The following is an 18,766-nucleotide window of genomic DNA, read 5'->3' on the forward strand; positions in this document are numbered from 1 at the left end:
AAAATTAAAATGAAATAAAAAATTTAAAATAAAATAAAAATAAAATAAAATTTATAAAATAAAAGAAATAAAATAAAAATAAAATAAAAATAAATTAAAAATAAAATAAAATTTAACAAATAAAAGAAATAAAATAAAAATAAAATAAAATAAATAAATAAAAATAAATTAAAAATAAAATAAAATTTAACAAATAAAAGAAATAAAATAAAAATAAAATTAAAATTAAATTAAATTAAAATAAAAATATAAAAACAAAACAAAACAAAATAAAAATTAAAACAAAATAAAATAAAATAAAAATAAAATAATATAAAAAAACTAAAATAAAATAAAAATAAAATTAAAAATAAAATAAAATTAAAAAATAAAATAAATAAAATAAAAATAAGAATAAAATTAAATTAAAATAAAAATAAAACAAAATCAAAATCAAAATAAAAAATAAAATAAAATAAAATAAAATTAAAAATAAAATAAAATAAAATTTAAAAAAATTAAAATAAAAAAATAAAAATAAAACAAAAAAAAATTAAATAAAAATACAAAATAAAAATAAAAAAAAATAAAAGAAAAGAAAAATTTTAAAAATAAAAATAAAAATATTAGAAAAAAGGAACAGTGCTAGGAGATCCCCCCAAACCCTCATCTCCAAAAAGGAAAGAAAAAAGCAACAAAAAACTCGAATTTTGGTACAGAAATGCCCTTTTTCTATGGGGTGAGGAGCTTGGAAATTCCCAAATTTCCCCAAATTTCTGGAATTTTGCTGCTCCTTCCTTTGCATCCCCTCTTTGGCTTGAACAGATTGGTGGGAAGGAGGGAAAAATTTTCTTTTTTGATGTTGTTCCAGTAATTCAGAAGGGAAAAAAAATAACAAAAAAAAACCCCAAAGTGCAAAATTCTCAAATGCTTCGAACCTGCAGCATAACCAGGATTTGCAAACAAATGAAAATTCAAATAAAAAATGAGAAAAAAACCCCCAAAAAAAACAAAGATCTCGCTCAAATCCACAAAATCTGCTCAAAAAAAACCCCAAAAAATCAACATAAAGTTGTGATAAAAGACTTGCAAGTGCATTTGTTTCTTTAGGAAAGGTTAAAATGTTGAATTTGAATTTTTTTTAATGGGTTTTGTTGGTTTTTTAAAGGTAAATGCTTGTTTTTTTATAAATAATTAATTTTTTTTGTAAGGAAAAATAAACAATCAACCAACATTGATTCTCTCATGATCACGCAAATCAAAAGGGGAAAAAAAAGTGATTTTTAAGAGGTGAGAAATTGGTAAAAACACCAAAAAAAAATCCCAAAAAAATGAAAAATCAACAGAATCCCTAAAGTGCCTGGTGTGGGGAGGAGGCTCCAGTGGGGCACCCATTGAATTTTCCCTAAAATTCCCTAAAATTCCCTAAAATTCAGCTGCCAGAGGGATTTTAGTGTGCCAGGTACAGTAGATTTGGGTTTTTTTCAAGTGTTATTTTTTGGGGGTTTGAGGTGAGGAGAGGAGAGGAAAGGGGAGATTTTCCCACCCCAAAATCCCCCCAAAAATTCCCCAAATTTCTGGCCAAGAGTTCGGGGTTGTTTTGTGCGATCCCAAGGGGGTGGAAATTCCTGGAGGAAGCGAAATGAAAAGGAAAAATGAGAATTTGTTCCATTGGGAAGGGAAGAAAAATTTGAGAAGAAAATAAAAAAAAATTTGGGAAGGAAATAAAAAAATTTGGGAAGGGAATAAAAAAATTTGGGAAGGAAATAAAAATTTAGGAAGGAAACGGAAAGATCAGGAATGAAACATTGGGAAGGAAACATTGGGAAGGAAACAAAAATATTGGGAATAAAACAAAAACTTTGGGAAGGAAATGTTGGGAATGAAACAAAAATATTGGGAATTAAACAAAAATATTGGGAAGGAAACACCAGGAATGAAACAAAAATAAAAGGGAATTAAACAAAAATATTGGGAAGGAAACACCAGGAATGAAACAAAAATAAAAGGGAATTAAACAGTAACAAAGGGAATGAAACAAAAATATTGAGAGCGAAACAAAAATCCAGGGAAGGAAACAAAAATATTGGGAATGAAACAAAGATGCCACGAGGGAAACAAGAATGCAGCGAGGATTCTTGTTGAATTTTCCAACCCTGAAGGGAAAAATTCAACAGAAGCTGATTTGTGCCAACCTAAATCCTGCCCTTTCCATGCCAGGGGTCGTGCCAGGCCAAATCCTGCCAGCCCAAATCCTGCCCTTTCCATGCCAGGGGTGTGCCAGGCCAAATCCTGCCAGCCAAGGAGGGTTGGGAAGGTGCCAGGAATGTGCCAACCCAAATCGTGCCAGGCCAAATCCTGCCCTTTTTATGCCAGGGATGTGCCAGGCCAAATCCTGCCAGCCCAAATCCTGCCCTTTTTATGCCAGGGATGTGCCAGGCCAAATCCTGCCCTTTTCATGCCAGGAGTGTGCCAGGCCAAATCCTGTTCTTTCCACCTCCTGCCATCCAGGTTGGGCACAGGGAATGGGACTGGGGATGTGCCAACCCAAATCGTGCCAGCCCAAATCCTGCCCTTTTCATGCCAGAGGTGTGCCAGGCCAAATCCTGCCAACCCAAATCCTGCCCTTTTCATGCCAGGGATGTGCCAGGCCAAATCCTGTTCTTTCCACCTCCTGCCATCCAGGCTGGGCACAGGGAATGGGACTGGGGATGTGCCAACCCAAATCCTGCCCTTTCCACCCCCTGCCATCCAGTTTGGGCACAGGGACCGAGCCTGGCACCGCTGTGACCCCACTGGAACCACACAAATCCCGAACTCTCGGCCTCACCCTCACCCACCCCGCGCTGGGCCCGCCCGGTCTTGTTCTCCTTTAAAGTGCCCTATATTTATAGAATTTCTAAATAAATAGAATAAAGATATCGGGTCACCCGTGGTCGGGGGAGGAGGGAGGAGGAGGAGGAGGTCACTCCGAGTAGCAGCCGTCCAGGCCGATGGCGCTGTGGCGTTCCTTGGAGTAGGGGCAGGACGAGCCGTTCGGGAGGGCCCCGCACGCCGGCACCGGCACCGGGAGGGCCCCGCGGGCCGGCACCGGGAGGGCCCCGCACGCCGGTACCGGGAGGGCCCCGCAAGCCGGCACCGGCACCGGGAGGGCCCCGCAGGCCGCCGTCGCCGCCGCCTTGGCCGCGATGCCGCAGTTCGTGAGGAGGCTGAGGCTGAAGGAGCCGAGCGCGTCCTTGGGCGGGAAAGGCTTCATGGTGGAGAGGATCAGTGCCAGGCAGTCGGCAACGTCCTTGTTGGGGGCGCACGCCAGGGCTGGGGTGTGACCTGAGGAACACACGGAGCCGTGAGGGGTGAGCAGGGTGTGGGGTGACGTGTGGGGTGTGGGTTTGTGGGGCTGTGGGGTCACAGGATGAGGTTTGGGGTTCTGGGGTGTGACCTGAGGGAACCAGGCAGCCATGAGGGGTGAGCGGTGAGGGGGGTGAGGGAGCCGTGAGGGGTGAGCGGTGTGAGGGTAAAATGTGGGATTCTCTGGGGGTGTGGGATTCTGGGGTTGAGGGATGAGGTGTGGGATTAGGGGATTGTAGGGGTGTGGGGTTGTGGGGTGTGGGGTTCTGAAAGGCTCCATGGTGGAGAGGATCAGTGCCAGGCAGTCGGCAATGTCCTTGTTGGGGGCGCACGCCAGGGCTGGGGTGTGACCTGAGGGAACCAGGCAGCCATGAGGGATGTGAGGGTGTGGGATGGGGGTTTTTTGTGGGGTTTTGTGGGGCTGTGGGGTCACAGGATGAGGTGTGGGGTTCTGGGGTATGACCTGAGGGAACCAGGCAGCCATGAGGGGTGAGCGGTGAGGGAGCTGTGAGGGAGCCGTGAGGGGTGAGGGGTGAGGGAGCTGTGAGAGGTGAGCGGTGTGAGGGGGTGAGGTGTGGGGTTTTGGGGGTGTGGGGTCATGGAATGGGGTGTAGGATTGGGGGATTGTGGGGGTATAAAACTGGGGAGTTGTGGGGTGTGGGGTTCTGAAAGGCTTCATGGCGGAGAGGATCAGTGCCAGGCAGTCGGCAACGTCCTCGTTGGGGGCGCACGCCAGGGCTGGGGTGTGACCTGAGGGACACACGGAGGTGTGAGGGATGAGCAGGGTGTGGGGTGAGGTGTGGGGTGTGAGGGGTTGTGGGGCTGTGGGGTCACAGGATGAGGTTTGGGGTTCTGGGGTGTGACCTGAGGGAACCAGGCAGCCATGAGGGGTGAGCGGTGAGGGAGCTGTGAGGGAGCCGTGAGGGGTGAGGGGTGAGGGAGCTGTGAGAGGTGAGCGGTGTGAGGGCGTGAGGTGTGGGGTTTTGAGGGTGTGGAGTTGTGGGGATGTAAAGTAATGCAATGGGGTGTAGGACTGGGGGATTGTGGGGTTCTGAAAAGGCTTCATGGTGGAGAGGATCAGTGCCAGGCAGTCGGCAATGTCCTTGCAGGGGGCGCACGCCAGAGCTGGGGTGTGACCTGAGGGAACCGGGGAGCCATGAGGGGTGTGAGGGTGTGGGATGGGGTTTTTTTGTGGGGTTTTGTGGGGCTGTGGGGTCACAGGATGAGGTGCGGGGTTCTGGGGTATGACCTGAGGGAACCAGGCAGCCATGAGGGGTGAGCGGTGAGGGGGGTGAGGGAGCTGTGAGGGGTGAGCGGTGTGAGGGTGAGGTGTGGGGTTCTGGGGGTGTGGAGTCATGGAATGGGGTGTAATACTGGGGGATTCTGGGGTTCTGAAAAGGCTTCATGGTGGAGAGGATCAGTGCCAGGCAGTCGGCAACGTCCTTGTTGGGGGCGCACGCCAGGGCTGGGGTGTGACCTGAGGGACACACGGAGGTGTGAGGGGTGAGCGGGGTGTGGGGTGAGGTGTGGGGTGTGAGGGGTTGTGGGGCTGTGGGGTCACAGGATGAGGTTTGGCGTTCTGGGGTGTGACCTGAGGGAACCAGGGAGCCATGAGGGGTGTGAGGGTGTGGGGTGAGGTGTGGGGTGTGAGGGTGTGGGGTTCTGGAATTGTGGGGTTTTGTGGGGCTGTGGGATCACAGGATGAGGTCTGGGGTTCTGGGGTGTGGCCTGAGGGAACCAGGCAGCCATGAGGGGTGAGCGGTGAGGGCGGTGAGGGAGCCGTGAGGGGTGAGGGAGCTGTGAGAGGTGAGCGGTGTCAAGGGGTGAGGTGTGGGGTTTTGGGGGTGTGGAGTTGTGGGGATGTAAAGTAATGGAATGGGGTGTAGGACTGGGGGATTGTGGGGTTCTGAAAGGCTCCATGGTGGAGAGGATCAGTGCCAGGCAGTCGGCAACGTCCTTGTTGGGGGCGCACGCCAGGGCTGGGGTGTGACCTGAGGGACACAGGGAGGTGTGAGGGATGAGCAGGTTGTGGGGTGAGGTGTGGGGTGTGAGGGGTTGTGGGGCTGTGGGGTCACAGGATGAGGTGTGGGGTTCTGGGGTGTGAGCTGAGGGAACCAGGCAGCCGTGAGGGGTGAGCGGTGAGGGGGGTGAGGGAGCCGTGAGGGGTGAGCGGTGTGAGGGTAAGATGTGGGATTCTGGGGGTGTGGGATTCTGGGGTTGAGGGATGAGGTGTGGGATTAGGGGATTGTAGGGGTGTGGAGTTGTGGGGTGTGGGGTTCTGAAAGGCTCCATGGTGGAGACGATCAGTGCCAGGCAGTCGGCAACGTCCTTGTTGGGGGCGCACGCCAGGGCTGGGGTGTGACCTGAGGGAACCAGGCAGCCATGAGGGGGTGAGTGGGGTGTGGGGTGAGGTGTGGGGTGTGAGGGTGTGGGGTTTCTGGGACTGTGGCTTTGTGGGGCTGTGGGGTCACAGGATGAGGTCTGGGGTTCTGGGGTGTGACCTGGGGGAACCATGCAGCCATGAGGGGTGTGAGGGTGTGGGGTTCTGGGACTGTGGGTTTGTGGGGCTGTGGGGTCACAGGATGAGGTGTGGCGGGTTGTGGGATGGGGTGTGAGTTTCTGAGGGTGTGGGGTTGTGGGGTTCTGGGGTATGGGATGTGGTGAGGGAGGATGTTCTGGGGGGCTGTGGCTGAGCACTCCCCGGGCTCTGGGCCCTCCTCAGGATGGCTGCAGCCCCACAGGAGCCCCGGGGCACACACATTCTCACACTCACACACCCACACTCACACTGACACACTCACACTCACACTCACCCTCACCTTCTTCATCCACAGCCAGCACGGTGGCCCCGCGGCTGAGCAGGGCCTGCACCACCGAGGCCAGGCCGTTCCGCGCCGCGATGTGCAGCGGCCTGGGGAGGGGGAAAATATCATTACAGCCCCTAAATCCCACCCTAAAACCCACCTTAAAATCCACCCTAAATCCCACCCCAAAATCCTACCCTGAAATCCCACCACAAAACTTCACCACAAAATCCTGCCCCAAAGCCTCACCCCAAAACCCCACAGAACACCCCGTGCCAAAATCTTTGAGTGATTTCAAGGGTGGGCTCATGGTCTGCCTGTTCACACTTCCCAGCGTTCCCCCATTCCCCCATTCCCAGTTCCTCCATTCCCATTTCCTCCCATTCCCCATTTCCCTCCCCCATTCTCAGTTCCCCTATTCCCATTTCCTCCCATTCCCATTTTCTCCCCCATTCCCCCATTCCCAGTTCCCCTATTCTCATTTCCTCCCATTCCCCATTTCCCTCCCCCATTCCCATTTTCCTGCATTCCCATTTTCTCCCCCATTCCCCATTTCCCCCCATTCCCAGTTCCTCCACTCCCATTTCCTCCCATTCCCCATTTTTCCCCCCATTCCCATTTTCCCTCATTCCCATTTTCTCCCCCATTCCCACATTCCCAGTTCCCCCATTCCCATTTCCTCCCATTCCCCATTTCCCCCCCATTCCCATTTTCCCTCCCATTCCCATTTTCCCTCATTCCCATTTTCTCCCCCATTCCCACATTCCCAGTTCCCCCATTCCCATTTCCTCCCATTCCCCATTTTTTCCCCCATTCCCATTTTCCCTCATTCCCATTTTCTCCCCCATTCCCCATTCCCACATTCCCAGTTCCCCCATTCCCATTTTCCTTCATTCCCATTTCCTCCCATTCCCCATTTTTCTCCCCATTCCCAGTTCCCCCATTTCCATTTCCTCTCATTCCCCATTTCCCTCCCCCATTCCCGGTTTCCCTCATTCCCATTTTCTCCCCCATTCCCATTTCCTCCCATTCCCCATTTTTCCCCCCATTCCCATTTTCTCCCCCATTCCCCATTTTCCCCCCATTCCCAGTTTCCCTCATTCCCATTTTCTCCCCCATTCCCACATTCCCAGTTCCCCCATTCCCATTTTCTCCCCCATTCCCACATTCTCAGTTCCGCCATTCCCATTTCCCCCATTCCCCATTTCCCCCCATTCCCAGTTCCCCCATTCCCATTTCCTCCCATTCCCCATTTCCCACCCCCATTCCCAGTTTCCTTCATTCCCATTTTCTCCCCCATTTCCCCCCCATTCTCAGTTCCCCCATTCCCCGTTCCCCCCATTTTCCCCCTCATTCCCAGTCCTCCCATTTTCCCCCTCATTCCCAGTCCCCCCAGTTTGCCCAGTTTGCCCAGTTTGCCAGCTGTGCACTCACATCTGCAGAGCACTGTTACTTGCATTGATAAGGCCAAGGTCTTGGGTTTCCCCCAGGATCAACAAGGCACACTTTTCATGGCCCTGGGGACACACGGGGACATTGAGGGCAGGAGAACCCTCCCTGAACTGTCCTGCTCCCCCAGGTCACCCCCTGGCACCTGCTGGCCCTCCTTGGCGTGGACACAGTGACCACCAGGCTCTGGGTGCCATCAAGGCTTGGACAAAGTGACCACAAGCCTGTGGTTGCCATCATGGGTTGGGAGTGACCACCATGCCTTGGACAAAGTCACCACCATGGGTTGGACCAAGTGACCACCATGGAATGGACAAAGTGACCACCATTGGCTGGACAAGGTGACCACAAAGCTCTGGTTGCCACCATGGCTTGGACAAAGGGACCACCATGGAATGGACAAGGTGACCACAAGCATCTGGTTGCCACCATGGGTGGGACAAAGTGACCACCATGGGTTGGACAAAGTGACCACCATGGCTTGGACCAAGTGACCACCAGGCTCTGGTTGCCACCGTGGCTTGGACAAAGTGACCACCATGGGTTGGGAGAGACCACCATGGAATGGAAAAAGTGACCACAATGGCTTGGACAAAGTGACCACCATGGAATGGACAAGGTGACCACAAGCATCTGGTTGCCACCATGGGTGGGACAAAGTGACCACCATGGGTTGGACAAAGTGACCACCACAGGTTGGACAAAGTGACCACCACAGGTTGGACAAAGTGACCACTGCAGGTTGGACAAAATGACCACAAACCTCTGTTTGCCACCATGGCTTGGACAAAGTGACCACAAGCCTTTGGTTGCCACCATGGCTTGGACAAAGTGACCACCACAGGTTGGACAAGGTGACCACAAACCTCTGGTTGCCACCATGGGTTGGACAAAGTGACCACCATGGGTCGGACAAAGTGATCACCATGGGTTGGGAGTGACCACCATAGAATGGACAAAGTGACCACCATGGGTTGGACAAATTGACCACCATGGCTTGGACCAAGTGACCACCAGGCTCTGGTTGCCACCGTGGCTTGGACAAAGTGACCACCATGGGTTGGGAGAGACCACCATGGAATGGAAAAAGTGACCACAATGGCTTGGACAAAGTGACAACCATGGAATGGACAAAGTGACCACCATGGCTTGGACCAAGTGACCACCATGGCTTGGACAAAGTGACCACCATGGGTTGGGAGTGATCATCATGGCTTGGACCAAGTGACCACCATGGGTTGGACCTAGTGACCACCATGGGCTGGACAAGGTGACCACCAGGCTCTGGTTGCCACCATGGCTTGGGAGTGACCACCACGGGTTGGACAAAGTGACCACCATGGGTTGGAGAAAGTGACCACTGCAGGTTGGACAAAATGACCACAAGGCTCTGGTTGCCACCATGGCTTGGACAAAGTGACCACCACAGGTTGGACAAGGTGACCACAAACCTCTGGTTGCCACCATGGGTTGGACAAAGTGACCACCATGGGTTGGACAAATTGACCACCATGGCTTGGACCAAGTGACCACCAGGCTCTGGTTGCCACCGTGGCTTGGACAAAGTGACCACCATGGGTTGGGAGAGACCACCATGGAATGGAAAAAGTGACCACAATGGCTTGGACAAAGTGACCACCATGGAATGGACAAGGTGACCACAAGCATCTGGTTGCCACCATGGGTGGGACAAAGTGACCACCATGGGTTGGACAAAGTGACCACCACAGGTTGGACAAAGTGACCACTGCAGGTTGGACAAAATGACCACAAACCTCTGTTTGCCACCATGGCTTGGACAAAGTGACCACAAGCCTTTGGTTGCCACCATGGAATGGACAAAGTGACCACCACAGGTTGGACAAGGTGACCACAAACCTCTGGTTGCCACCATGGGTTGGACAAAGTGACCACCATGGGTCGGACAAAGTGATCACCATGGGTTGGGAGTGACCACCACAGAATGGACAAAGTGACCACCATGGGTTGGACAAATTGACCACCATGGCTTGGACCAAGTGACCACCAGGCTCTGGTTGCCACCGTGGCTTGGACAAAGTGACCACCATGGGTTGGGAGAGACCACCATGGAATGGAAAAAGTGACCACAATGGCTTGGACAAAGTGACCACCATGGAATGGACAAAGTGACCACCATGGCTTGGACCAAGTGACCACCATGGCTTGGACAAAGTGACCACCATGGGTTGGGAGTGATCATCATGGCTTGGACCAAGTGACCACCATGGGTTGGACCTAGTGACCACCATGGGCTGGACAAGGTGACCACCAGGCTCTGGTTGCCACCATGGCTTGGGAGTGACCACCACGGGTTGGACAAAGTGACCACCATGGGTTGGACAAATTGACCACCATGGCTTGGACCAAGTGACCACCAGGCTCTGGTTGCCACCGTGGCTTGGACAAAGTGACCACCATGGGTTGGGAGAGACCACCATGGAATGGACAAAGTGACCACCATGGGTTGGGAGTGATCATCATGGCTTGGACAAAGTGACCACAAGCCTTTGGTTGCCACCATGGCTTGGACCAAGTGACCACCATGGGCTGGACAAGGTGACCACAAGGCTCTGGTTTCCACCATGGGTGGGACAAAGTGACCACCATGGATTGGGAGTGATCATCATGGCTCGGACCAAGTGACCACAAGGCTCTGGTTGCCACCATGGCTTGGACAAAGTGACCACCATGGCTTGGACCAAGTGACCACCATGGCTTGGATAAAGTGACCACCATGGAATGGACAAAGTGACCACCACGGGTTGGACCAAGTGACCACCAGGCTCTGGGTGCCACCATGGGTTGGCAGTGACCACCATGGGTCGGACAAAGTGACCACCACGGTCAGACAAAGTGACCACCATGGGTTGGGAGTGATCATCATGGCTTGGACCAAGTGACCACCATGGGTTGGACAAAGTGACCACCACAGGTTGGATCAAGTGACCACAAACCTCTGGTTGCCACCATGGGTTGGACAAAGTGACCACCATGGGTAGGACAAAGTGATCACCATGGGTTGGGAGTGACCACCATGGGTTGGACAAAGTGACCACCATGGGTTGGACAAATTGACCACCATGGCTTGGACCAAGTGACCACCAGGCTCTGGTTGCCACCGTGGCTTGGACAAAGTGACCACAAGCCTTTGGTTGCCACCATGGCTTGGACCAAGTGACCACCATGGGCTGGACAAGGTGACCACAAGGCTCTGGTTTCCACCATGGGTGGGACAAAGTGACCACCATGGCTTGGACCAAGTGACCACCATGGGTGGGACAAAGTGACCACCACGGGTCGGACAAAGTGACCACCATGGGTTGGGAGTGATCATCATGGCTTGGACCAAGTGACCACCATGGAATGGAGAAAGTGACCACCATTGGCTGGACAAGGTGAACACAAGGCTCTGGTTGCCACCATGGCTTGAGAGTGACCACCATGGGTTGGACAAAGTGACCACCAGAGTTTGGATCAAGTGACCACAAGCATCTGGTTGCCACCATGGAATGGACAAAGTGACCACAAGCCTTTGGTTGCCACCATGGCTTGGACCAAGTGACCACCATGGCTTGGACAAAGTGACCACCATGGGCTGGACAAGGTGACCACAAGGCTCTGGTTTCCACCATGGGTGGGACAAAGTGACCACCATGGCTTGGACCAAGTGACCACCATGGATTGGACAAAGTGACCACCACGGGTCAGACAAAGTGACCACCATGGGTTGGGAGTGATCATCATGGCTTGGACCAAGTGACCACCATGGGCTGGACCAAGTGACCACCATGGAATGGACAAAGTGACCACCATGGGCTGGACAAGGTGACCACAAGGCTCTGGTTGCCACCATGGCTTGGGAGTGACCACCATGGGTTGGACAAAGTGACCACCATGGCTTGGGAGTGACCACCATGGGTTGGCAGTGACCACCACGGGTTGGACCAAGTGACCACCAGGCTCTGGGTGCCACCATGGGTGGGACAAAGTGACCACCACAGGTTGGACCAAGTGACCACCAGGCTCTGGGTGCCACCACGGCCTGGGAGGACACCCAGGTGCCCCAGAGGTGCCCCCATGCCAGCCCCATGCCCACCTTGCTGCAGGCCAGGTGAAGAGCCGTGTTCTTGTTGACATCCAGCACAGTAATATTTGCTTTTGCTTGGAACAGCAGGAACTCTGCAAGGAGGAGGAGGAGGAGGAGGAGAAGAACTGGTGAGGAAGAGGCAAAAAATGTCCCCAGGGCCTGCCAGGAGAGGGGACAGCTCTGGGAGGAGCAGCACCCTGATGCCTCAGGTTTTTATCGATATTTTTATATTTTATATATATTTATTTTATATAAATATAAAATTTATATTAAATATAATATAATTATATATTATATATATTATAATTAAATATAATATATTAAATATAATATACTGCTTTAGGCTGTAGTTGTGAGATTCATGGTGTGGTGACTCAGGTTTTTATAGATATATATATATATTTTATATATTATATATATATATTATATATTATATGTTATATACTTTATCAATAATATATATTTTATATATATTATATATATTACATATATATTTCATATATAAAATTTTCAGATTTTGTGCTGCTTTAGGCTGTAGTTGTGAGATTCATGGTGTAGTGACTCAGGTTTTTATAGATATTTATTCTATATTCTATATTCTATATTTTATATTATATATTATATATATATATATAATATGTTATATATTATATAGTATATATTATAGAGCATATATTATATAGTATATAGTGTATAGTGTACAGTATATATATTTTATATATATAATATATAATAAACACCTGAGCATGAACTCTCATCCCAAGAGCTTCACTCCCTCACCAGAAGCAGAATCCCCAAGCCCTCAGTACCCACCCAGTGCCACCATGTGCCCATTCTGTACCCACCCAGTGCTACCATTGGTACCCACCCAGTGCCACCCTCAGTACCCACCCAGTGCCACCATGTGCCCATTCTGTACCCACCCAGTGCCGCTGTCTGCCCATTCTCCACTGATAGCACCCTCTGTACCCACCGTGTGCCTGTTCTGTACCCACCCAGCGCCGCCGTGTGCCCGAGCTCCGATGCCACCCTCGGTACCCACCCAGTGCCGCCGTGTGCCCGAGCTCCGATGCCACCCTCAGTACCCACCCAGTGCTACCATTGGTACTCACCCAGTGCCACCCTCAGTACCCACCCAGTGCTGCCGTGTGCCTGTTCTGTGATACCATCCTCGGTACCCACCCAGTGCCGCCGTGTGCCTGTTCTGTACCCACCCAGTGCCGCCGTGTGCCCGAGCTCCGATGCCACCCTCGGTACCCACCCAGTGCCACCATGTGCCCATTCTCCAATGCCACCATCAGTACCCACTCAGTACCACTATCAGTACCCACCCAGTGCTGCCATGTGCCCGAGCTCCGATGCCACCCTCGGTACCCACCCAGCGCCGCCGTGTGCCCGTTCTGCACCCACCCAGTGCCCGTTCTGTACCCACCCAGCGCCGCCATGTGCCCGCTCTGTACCCACCCAGCGCCGCCGTGTGCCCGAGCTCCGATGCCACCATCAGTACCCACCCAGTGCCCGCTCTGTACCCACCCAGCGCCGCCATGTGCCTGTTCTGTACCCACCCAGCGCCCGCTCTGTACCCACCCAGCGCCGCCATGTGCCCGAGCTCCGATGCCACCCTCGGTACCCACCCAGCGCCGCCGTGTGCCCGAGCTCCGATGCCACCCTCGGTACCCACCCAGCGCCCGTTCTGTACCCACCGTGTGCCCGCTCTGTACCCACCCAGCGCCGCCGTGTGCCCGAGCTCCGATGCCACCATCAGGGGGGTCCTGCCCATCTTGTCGGCCGGGTCCACGAGGGCCTGGTGGCGCAGCAGCAGCCGCAGCCCCCGCACGTTGTCGGCGAAGGCAGCGGCGTGAAGGGGGGTCCTGCGGGCACAGGGGGGCAGAGAGTTCCAGGTCATTCTCTCATAATATTGATTTTTAGGTCATATTTTCATCATATTCATATTTAAAATAATATTAATTTTTAGTTCATATTTTCATCATATCCATATTTTTAATAAAATTAATATTTAAGTGCATATTTTCATAATATTCATATTTTTAATGATATTAAATTTTAGTCCATATTTTCATAATATTAATATTTTCACAATATTCATATCTTAATAATATTCATTTTAGTTAATATTATCATAATATTCATATTTTCATAATATTCGTATTTTTAATAATATGAATTTTAGTTCATATTTTCATCATATTCGTATTTTCATTAATACTAATTTTTAGTTCATATTTTCATAATATTAATATTTTAAATAAGATTAATTTTTAGTTCATATTTTCATAATATTCATATTTTTAATAATATTATTTTTAGTTAATATTATCATAATATTAATATTTTCATAATATTTGTATTTTTAATAATATTAATTTTTAGTTCATATTTTCATAATATTCATACTTTTAATAATATTAAATTTTAGTTAATATTATAATAATATTCATATTTTCATAATATTTGTATTTTTAATAATATTAATTTTAGTTCATATTTTCATCATATTCATATTTTTAATAATATTAAGTGCATATTTTCATAATATTCATATTTTTAAAATTATTAATTTTTGAGTGCTTATTTTAATAAAATGCATATTTATGAGTTCATATTTTCATAATATTTTTAGTCCCCATTTTCATAATATTAATATTTTAATAATATTAATTTTTGAGTGCATATTTTAATAATATTCATTGTTATGTGTTCATATTTTCATAATATTGATATTTTAATAATATTAATATTTTTGAGTGCATATTTTCATAATATCAATATTTTTAATAATATTAATATTTTTGTGAGAATATTTTCATAACATTAATATTTCTGAGTTCATCTTTTTATAATATTCATATTTTTGAGTGCATATTTTCACAATATTCATATTTTTGCTTTATATTTTAAACTCATATTTTTATTTCATTTAAATTTAAAAAAAATATTCTGTCTTTCTATTATATTATATTAATTAATTTATATTAATAAATCAATATTGATAAAGCAAATGTAATACATAAAATTATTAATTAATTAATTAATTAATTAATTAATAATTGAATGCTCACCTTCCTTTGGCATCTCTGCTATTAACAATCTTGGCACCCAATGCTTCCACCAGCATTTCAGCAGTGCCGTCCTGGTTGTTAATTCTGAGAAAGGGGAGAATAATTTGAATTATTTTTAGGTTAAAATTCCCCTTTTTCAGCCCATCCCATAAATTCCAAAGCCTGGAATTATTAGAATTATTTTGTGGTAAAATTCCCTTTTCACCCCATTTCAGGGGCTCCAAATCCCAGAATTATTTTGGGATAAAATTCCCCTTTTTCAGCCCATCCCATAAATTCCAAGGCCTGGAATTATTAGAATTATTTTGGGGTAAAATTCCCTTTTCAGCCTCCAAACCCCAGAATTATTTTGGGGTAAAATTCCCTTTTAATCCCATCCCAGAGACTTCAAAGCCTGGAATAATTTGAATTATTTTTAGGTAAAATTCCCCTTTCAGCCCATCCAAGGCCTGGAATTATTGGAATTATTTTTGGGGGTAAAATTCCCTTTCCGAATTCCTTTGGAACAATTATTTACAATAATCCAGAATTATTTTGGGGTAAAATTTTCTTTTCAGCCCATCCCATAAACTCCAAGGCCTGGAATAATTTGAATTATTTTTAGGTAAAATTCCCCTTTCAGCCCATCCAAGGCCTGGAATTATTGGAATTATTTTTGGGGTAAAATTCCCCTTCCAAATTCCTTTGCAATAATTATTTACAATAATTCAGAATTATTTTTGGGTAAAATTCCCTTTTCAGGCTCCAAACCCCAGAATTATTTTGGGGTAAAATTCCCCTTTTTCAGCCCATCCCATAAATTCCAAGGCCTGGAATTATTTGGGTTATTTTGGGGGTAAAATTCCCTTTTCACCCCATTTCAGGGGCTCCAAACCTCAGAATTATTTTGGTTTAAAATTCCCTTTTCAAGCTCCAAACCCCAGAATAATTTTGGGTAAAATTCCCTTTTCACCCCATTTCAGGGGCTCCAAATCCCAGAATTATTTTGGGGTAAAATTCCCTTTTCAGCCTCCAAACCCCAGAATAATTCTGCTCTAAAATTCCCTTTTCACCTCATTTCAAGGGCTCCAAACCCCAGAATAATTTTGGGATAAAATTCCCTTTTCATCCCATCCCAGAGGCTTCAAGACCTGGAATAATTTGAATTATTTTTAGGTAAAATTCCCCTTTCAGTCCATCCCAGGAACTCCAAGGCCTGGAATTATTGGAATTATTTTTGGGGTAAAATTCCCTTTCCGAATTCCTTTGTAATAATTATTTACAATAATCCAGAATTATTTTGGGGTAAAATTTTCTTTTCATCCCATCCCAGAGACTTCAAAGCCTGGAATAATTTGAATTATTTTGGGGTAAAATTCCCTTTTCAGCCTCCAAACCCCAGAATTATTTATGGGTAAAGTTTCCTTTTCAGCCCATCCCAGAGGCTTCAAGACCTGGAATAATTTGAATTATTTTTAGGTAAAATTCCCCTTTCAGCCCATCCAAGGCCTGGAATAATTTGAATTATTTTTGGGTAAAATTCCCTTTCCGAATTCCTTTGGAATAATTATTTGCAATAACCCAGAATTATTTTTGGGTAAAATTCCCTTTTCAGGCTCCAAATCCCAGAATAATTTTTAGGTAAAATTCCCTTTTCAGCCCATCCCAGAGGCTTCAAGGCCTGGAATAATTTGGATTATTTTGGGGGTAAAATTCCCTTTTCACCCCATTTCAGGGGCTCCAAACCCCAGAATTATTTTGGTCTAAAATTCCCTTTTCAGGCTCCAAACCCCAGAATTATTTTGGTCTAAAATTCCCTTTTCAGGCTCCAAACCCCAGAATTATTTTGGGGGTAAAATTCCCTTTTCACCCCATTTCAAGGGCTCCAAATCCCAGAATTATTTTTGGGGTAAAATTCCCTTTCCGAATTCCTTTGCAATAATTATTTACAATAACCCAGAATTATTTTGCATCACTTACACTGCACAGTGCAATGGAGTAAAGGGATTTCCCTCAAGGTACGCGAACGGGTTGTGTTCAAGTAACAATTCCAGACAATCTTCGTGCCCTGAGGAGACAGAAAAGCTGGAGCAGCTTTGCCCTAAATCCAAAAATCCCAAAAATCCCAAAAATCCCAAAAACCCCAAAAGAACAGGAGAACCATTTGTATTTTGGAATGGCTCATGGTCTCACCACTGTAGGATGCCCAGTGCATGGGCGAGCAGCCGGGGTCCACAGACCCAAAAACCCCAGAAAAACTCAAAATAACTCCAACAAAACTCCAGAAAAAAAACTGAAAAAAAACCAAAAACCCCCAAAAACCCCAAAAGAAGAGGAGAACCATTTGTATTTTGGAGTGGATCAGGTTCTCACCACTGTACGAGGCCCAGTGCATGGGTGAGCAGCCACTGTAGTCCACCATGAACCCCAAAAAACCCAAAGAAACCCAGAAAATCCCCCAAAAAATACAGAAAAACCCCAAAACTCCACAGTTTCAGAGTAGATCAGGCTCTCACCACTGTAGGAGGCCCAGTGCATGGGCGAGTAGCCGCTGTAGTTTATGGACCCAAAAAAACCCCTCAAAAAATCAGAAAAAAATCCAGAAAAACCCCTGAAAACCCAGAAAAACTCCAGGGGAAAAAAACCCCCCAAAAAAAACCCCAAAACCCATAATGAGGTGAAGACCATTTGGGTTTTGCAGTAGATCAGGTTCTCACCACTGCAGGAAGCCCAGTGGGCGAGCAGCCGCTGTAGTTCATTGACCCAAAAAAACCCCAAAAACCCCAGAAAAACCTCAAAAAAAAACCCCAAAAACCCCAAAAGAAGAGGAGAACCATTTGGGTTTTGGAGTGGCCCATGGTCTCACCACTGTAGGAGGCATGGGCGAGTAGCCGCTGTAGTCCACCATGAACCCCAAAAAACCCCAAAACCCCAAAAAACCACAGGAAAACTCCAGAAAAACCCCCAAACTCCACAAGACCAGGAGAACCATTTGTATTTTGGAGTGGCTCATGGTCTCACCACTGTGAGAAGCTCAGTGCATGGGCGAGTAGCCGCTGTAGTCCACAGCCCCAAAAAACCCAGAAAAAAATCAAAAACCTCCAGAAAAACTCTAGAAAAAAAACGAAAAAAAACCCCAAAAACCCCAAAAGAAGAGAAGAACCATTTGTATTTTGGAGTGGCTCATGGTCTCACCACTGTGAGAAGCTCAGTGCATGGGCGAGCAGCCGCTGTAGTCCACAGACCCAAAAACACCCAAAAAACCCCAAAAAACCCCAAAAACAACCCCAGAAAATCCCCCCAAAAAAACACAGAAAAACCCCAAAACTCCATAGTTTCAGAGCAGATCAGGCTCTCACCACTGTAGGAGGCCCAGTGCATGGGCGAGTAGCCGCTGTAGTTTATGGACCCAAAAAACCCCAAAAAACCCCAAAAAACCACAGGAAAACTCCAGAAAAACCCCAAAAAACTCCCGGAAAAACTCCAAAAACCCCCAAAACCCCACAAAACCAGGAGAACCATTTGGGTTTTGGAGTGGATCAGGCTCTCACCACTGTAGGAGGCCCAGTGCATGGGCGAGTAGCCGCTGTAGTCCACCACGGCGTCCAGCGGGTCAGTGGACAGCGCCGCGCGCAGCAGCGTCCGCAGCACCTCCAGGTGCCCGCAGGCCGAGGCGAAGTGGATCGGGGTGCGGCCCTTGGAGTCCCGGCACAGGACAAAGGCATCGTGGTCCAGCAGGGCAGCCAGGCAGTCCTCGCAGCCAGTCACGGCCTGGGCACACACAGACATCTTCAATGGGTTTGTATATTTGTATATTTTTTATACTTTTTATATATTTTTTATATATTTTTATATATTTTTTAATATTTTTATATTTATTTATCTATATCTCCATTTCTATACAGATACATCGTGGTCCAGCAGGGCAGCCAGGCAGTCCTCGCAGCCAGTCACGGCCTGGGCACACACACACATCTTCAATGGGTTTGTATATTTGTATATTTTTTATATATTTTTAT

General features: G+C 47.3%; 1 protein-coding gene across 2 annotated transcripts in view; it reads right to left on the minus strand.

Moving 5' to 3' along the window:
• Positions 1-614: 614 nt before the first annotated feature.
• ANKRD52 (ankyrin repeat domain 52) overlaps positions 615-18,766 on the minus strand; it is a 57,197-nt gene continuing 39,045 nt past the window's right edge. The window contains exons 21-28 of one of the 2 annotated variants that reach the window (XM_074530846.1): positions 18,299-18,518; positions 16,728-16,815; positions 14,769-14,852; positions 13,414-13,559; positions 11,698-11,780; positions 7,566-7,648; positions 6,141-6,238; positions 615-3,306 (exon numbers count right to left, since the gene is read on the minus strand). In XM_074530846.1, the coding sequence (XP_074386947.1) occupies positions 2,945-3,306; positions 6,141-6,238; positions 7,566-7,648; positions 11,698-11,780; positions 13,414-13,559; positions 14,769-14,852; positions 16,728-16,815; positions 18,299-18,518 (1,164 nt within the window). In that variant the 3' untranslated portion in view covers positions 615-2,944. The remainder of the gene's footprint in view (positions 3,307-6,140; positions 6,239-7,565; positions 7,649-11,697; positions 11,781-13,413; positions 13,560-14,768; positions 14,853-16,727; positions 16,816-18,298; positions 18,519-18,766) is intronic. The other variant, XM_074530845.1, reaches the window with a different exon arrangement.

Source organism: Zonotrichia albicollis, chromosome 33 (assembly GCF_047830755.1).
Source record: "Zonotrichia albicollis isolate bZonAlb1 chromosome 33, bZonAlb1.hap1, whole genome shotgun sequence".
NCBI lineage: Eukaryota > Metazoa > Chordata > Aves > Passeriformes > Passerellidae > Zonotrichia > Zonotrichia albicollis.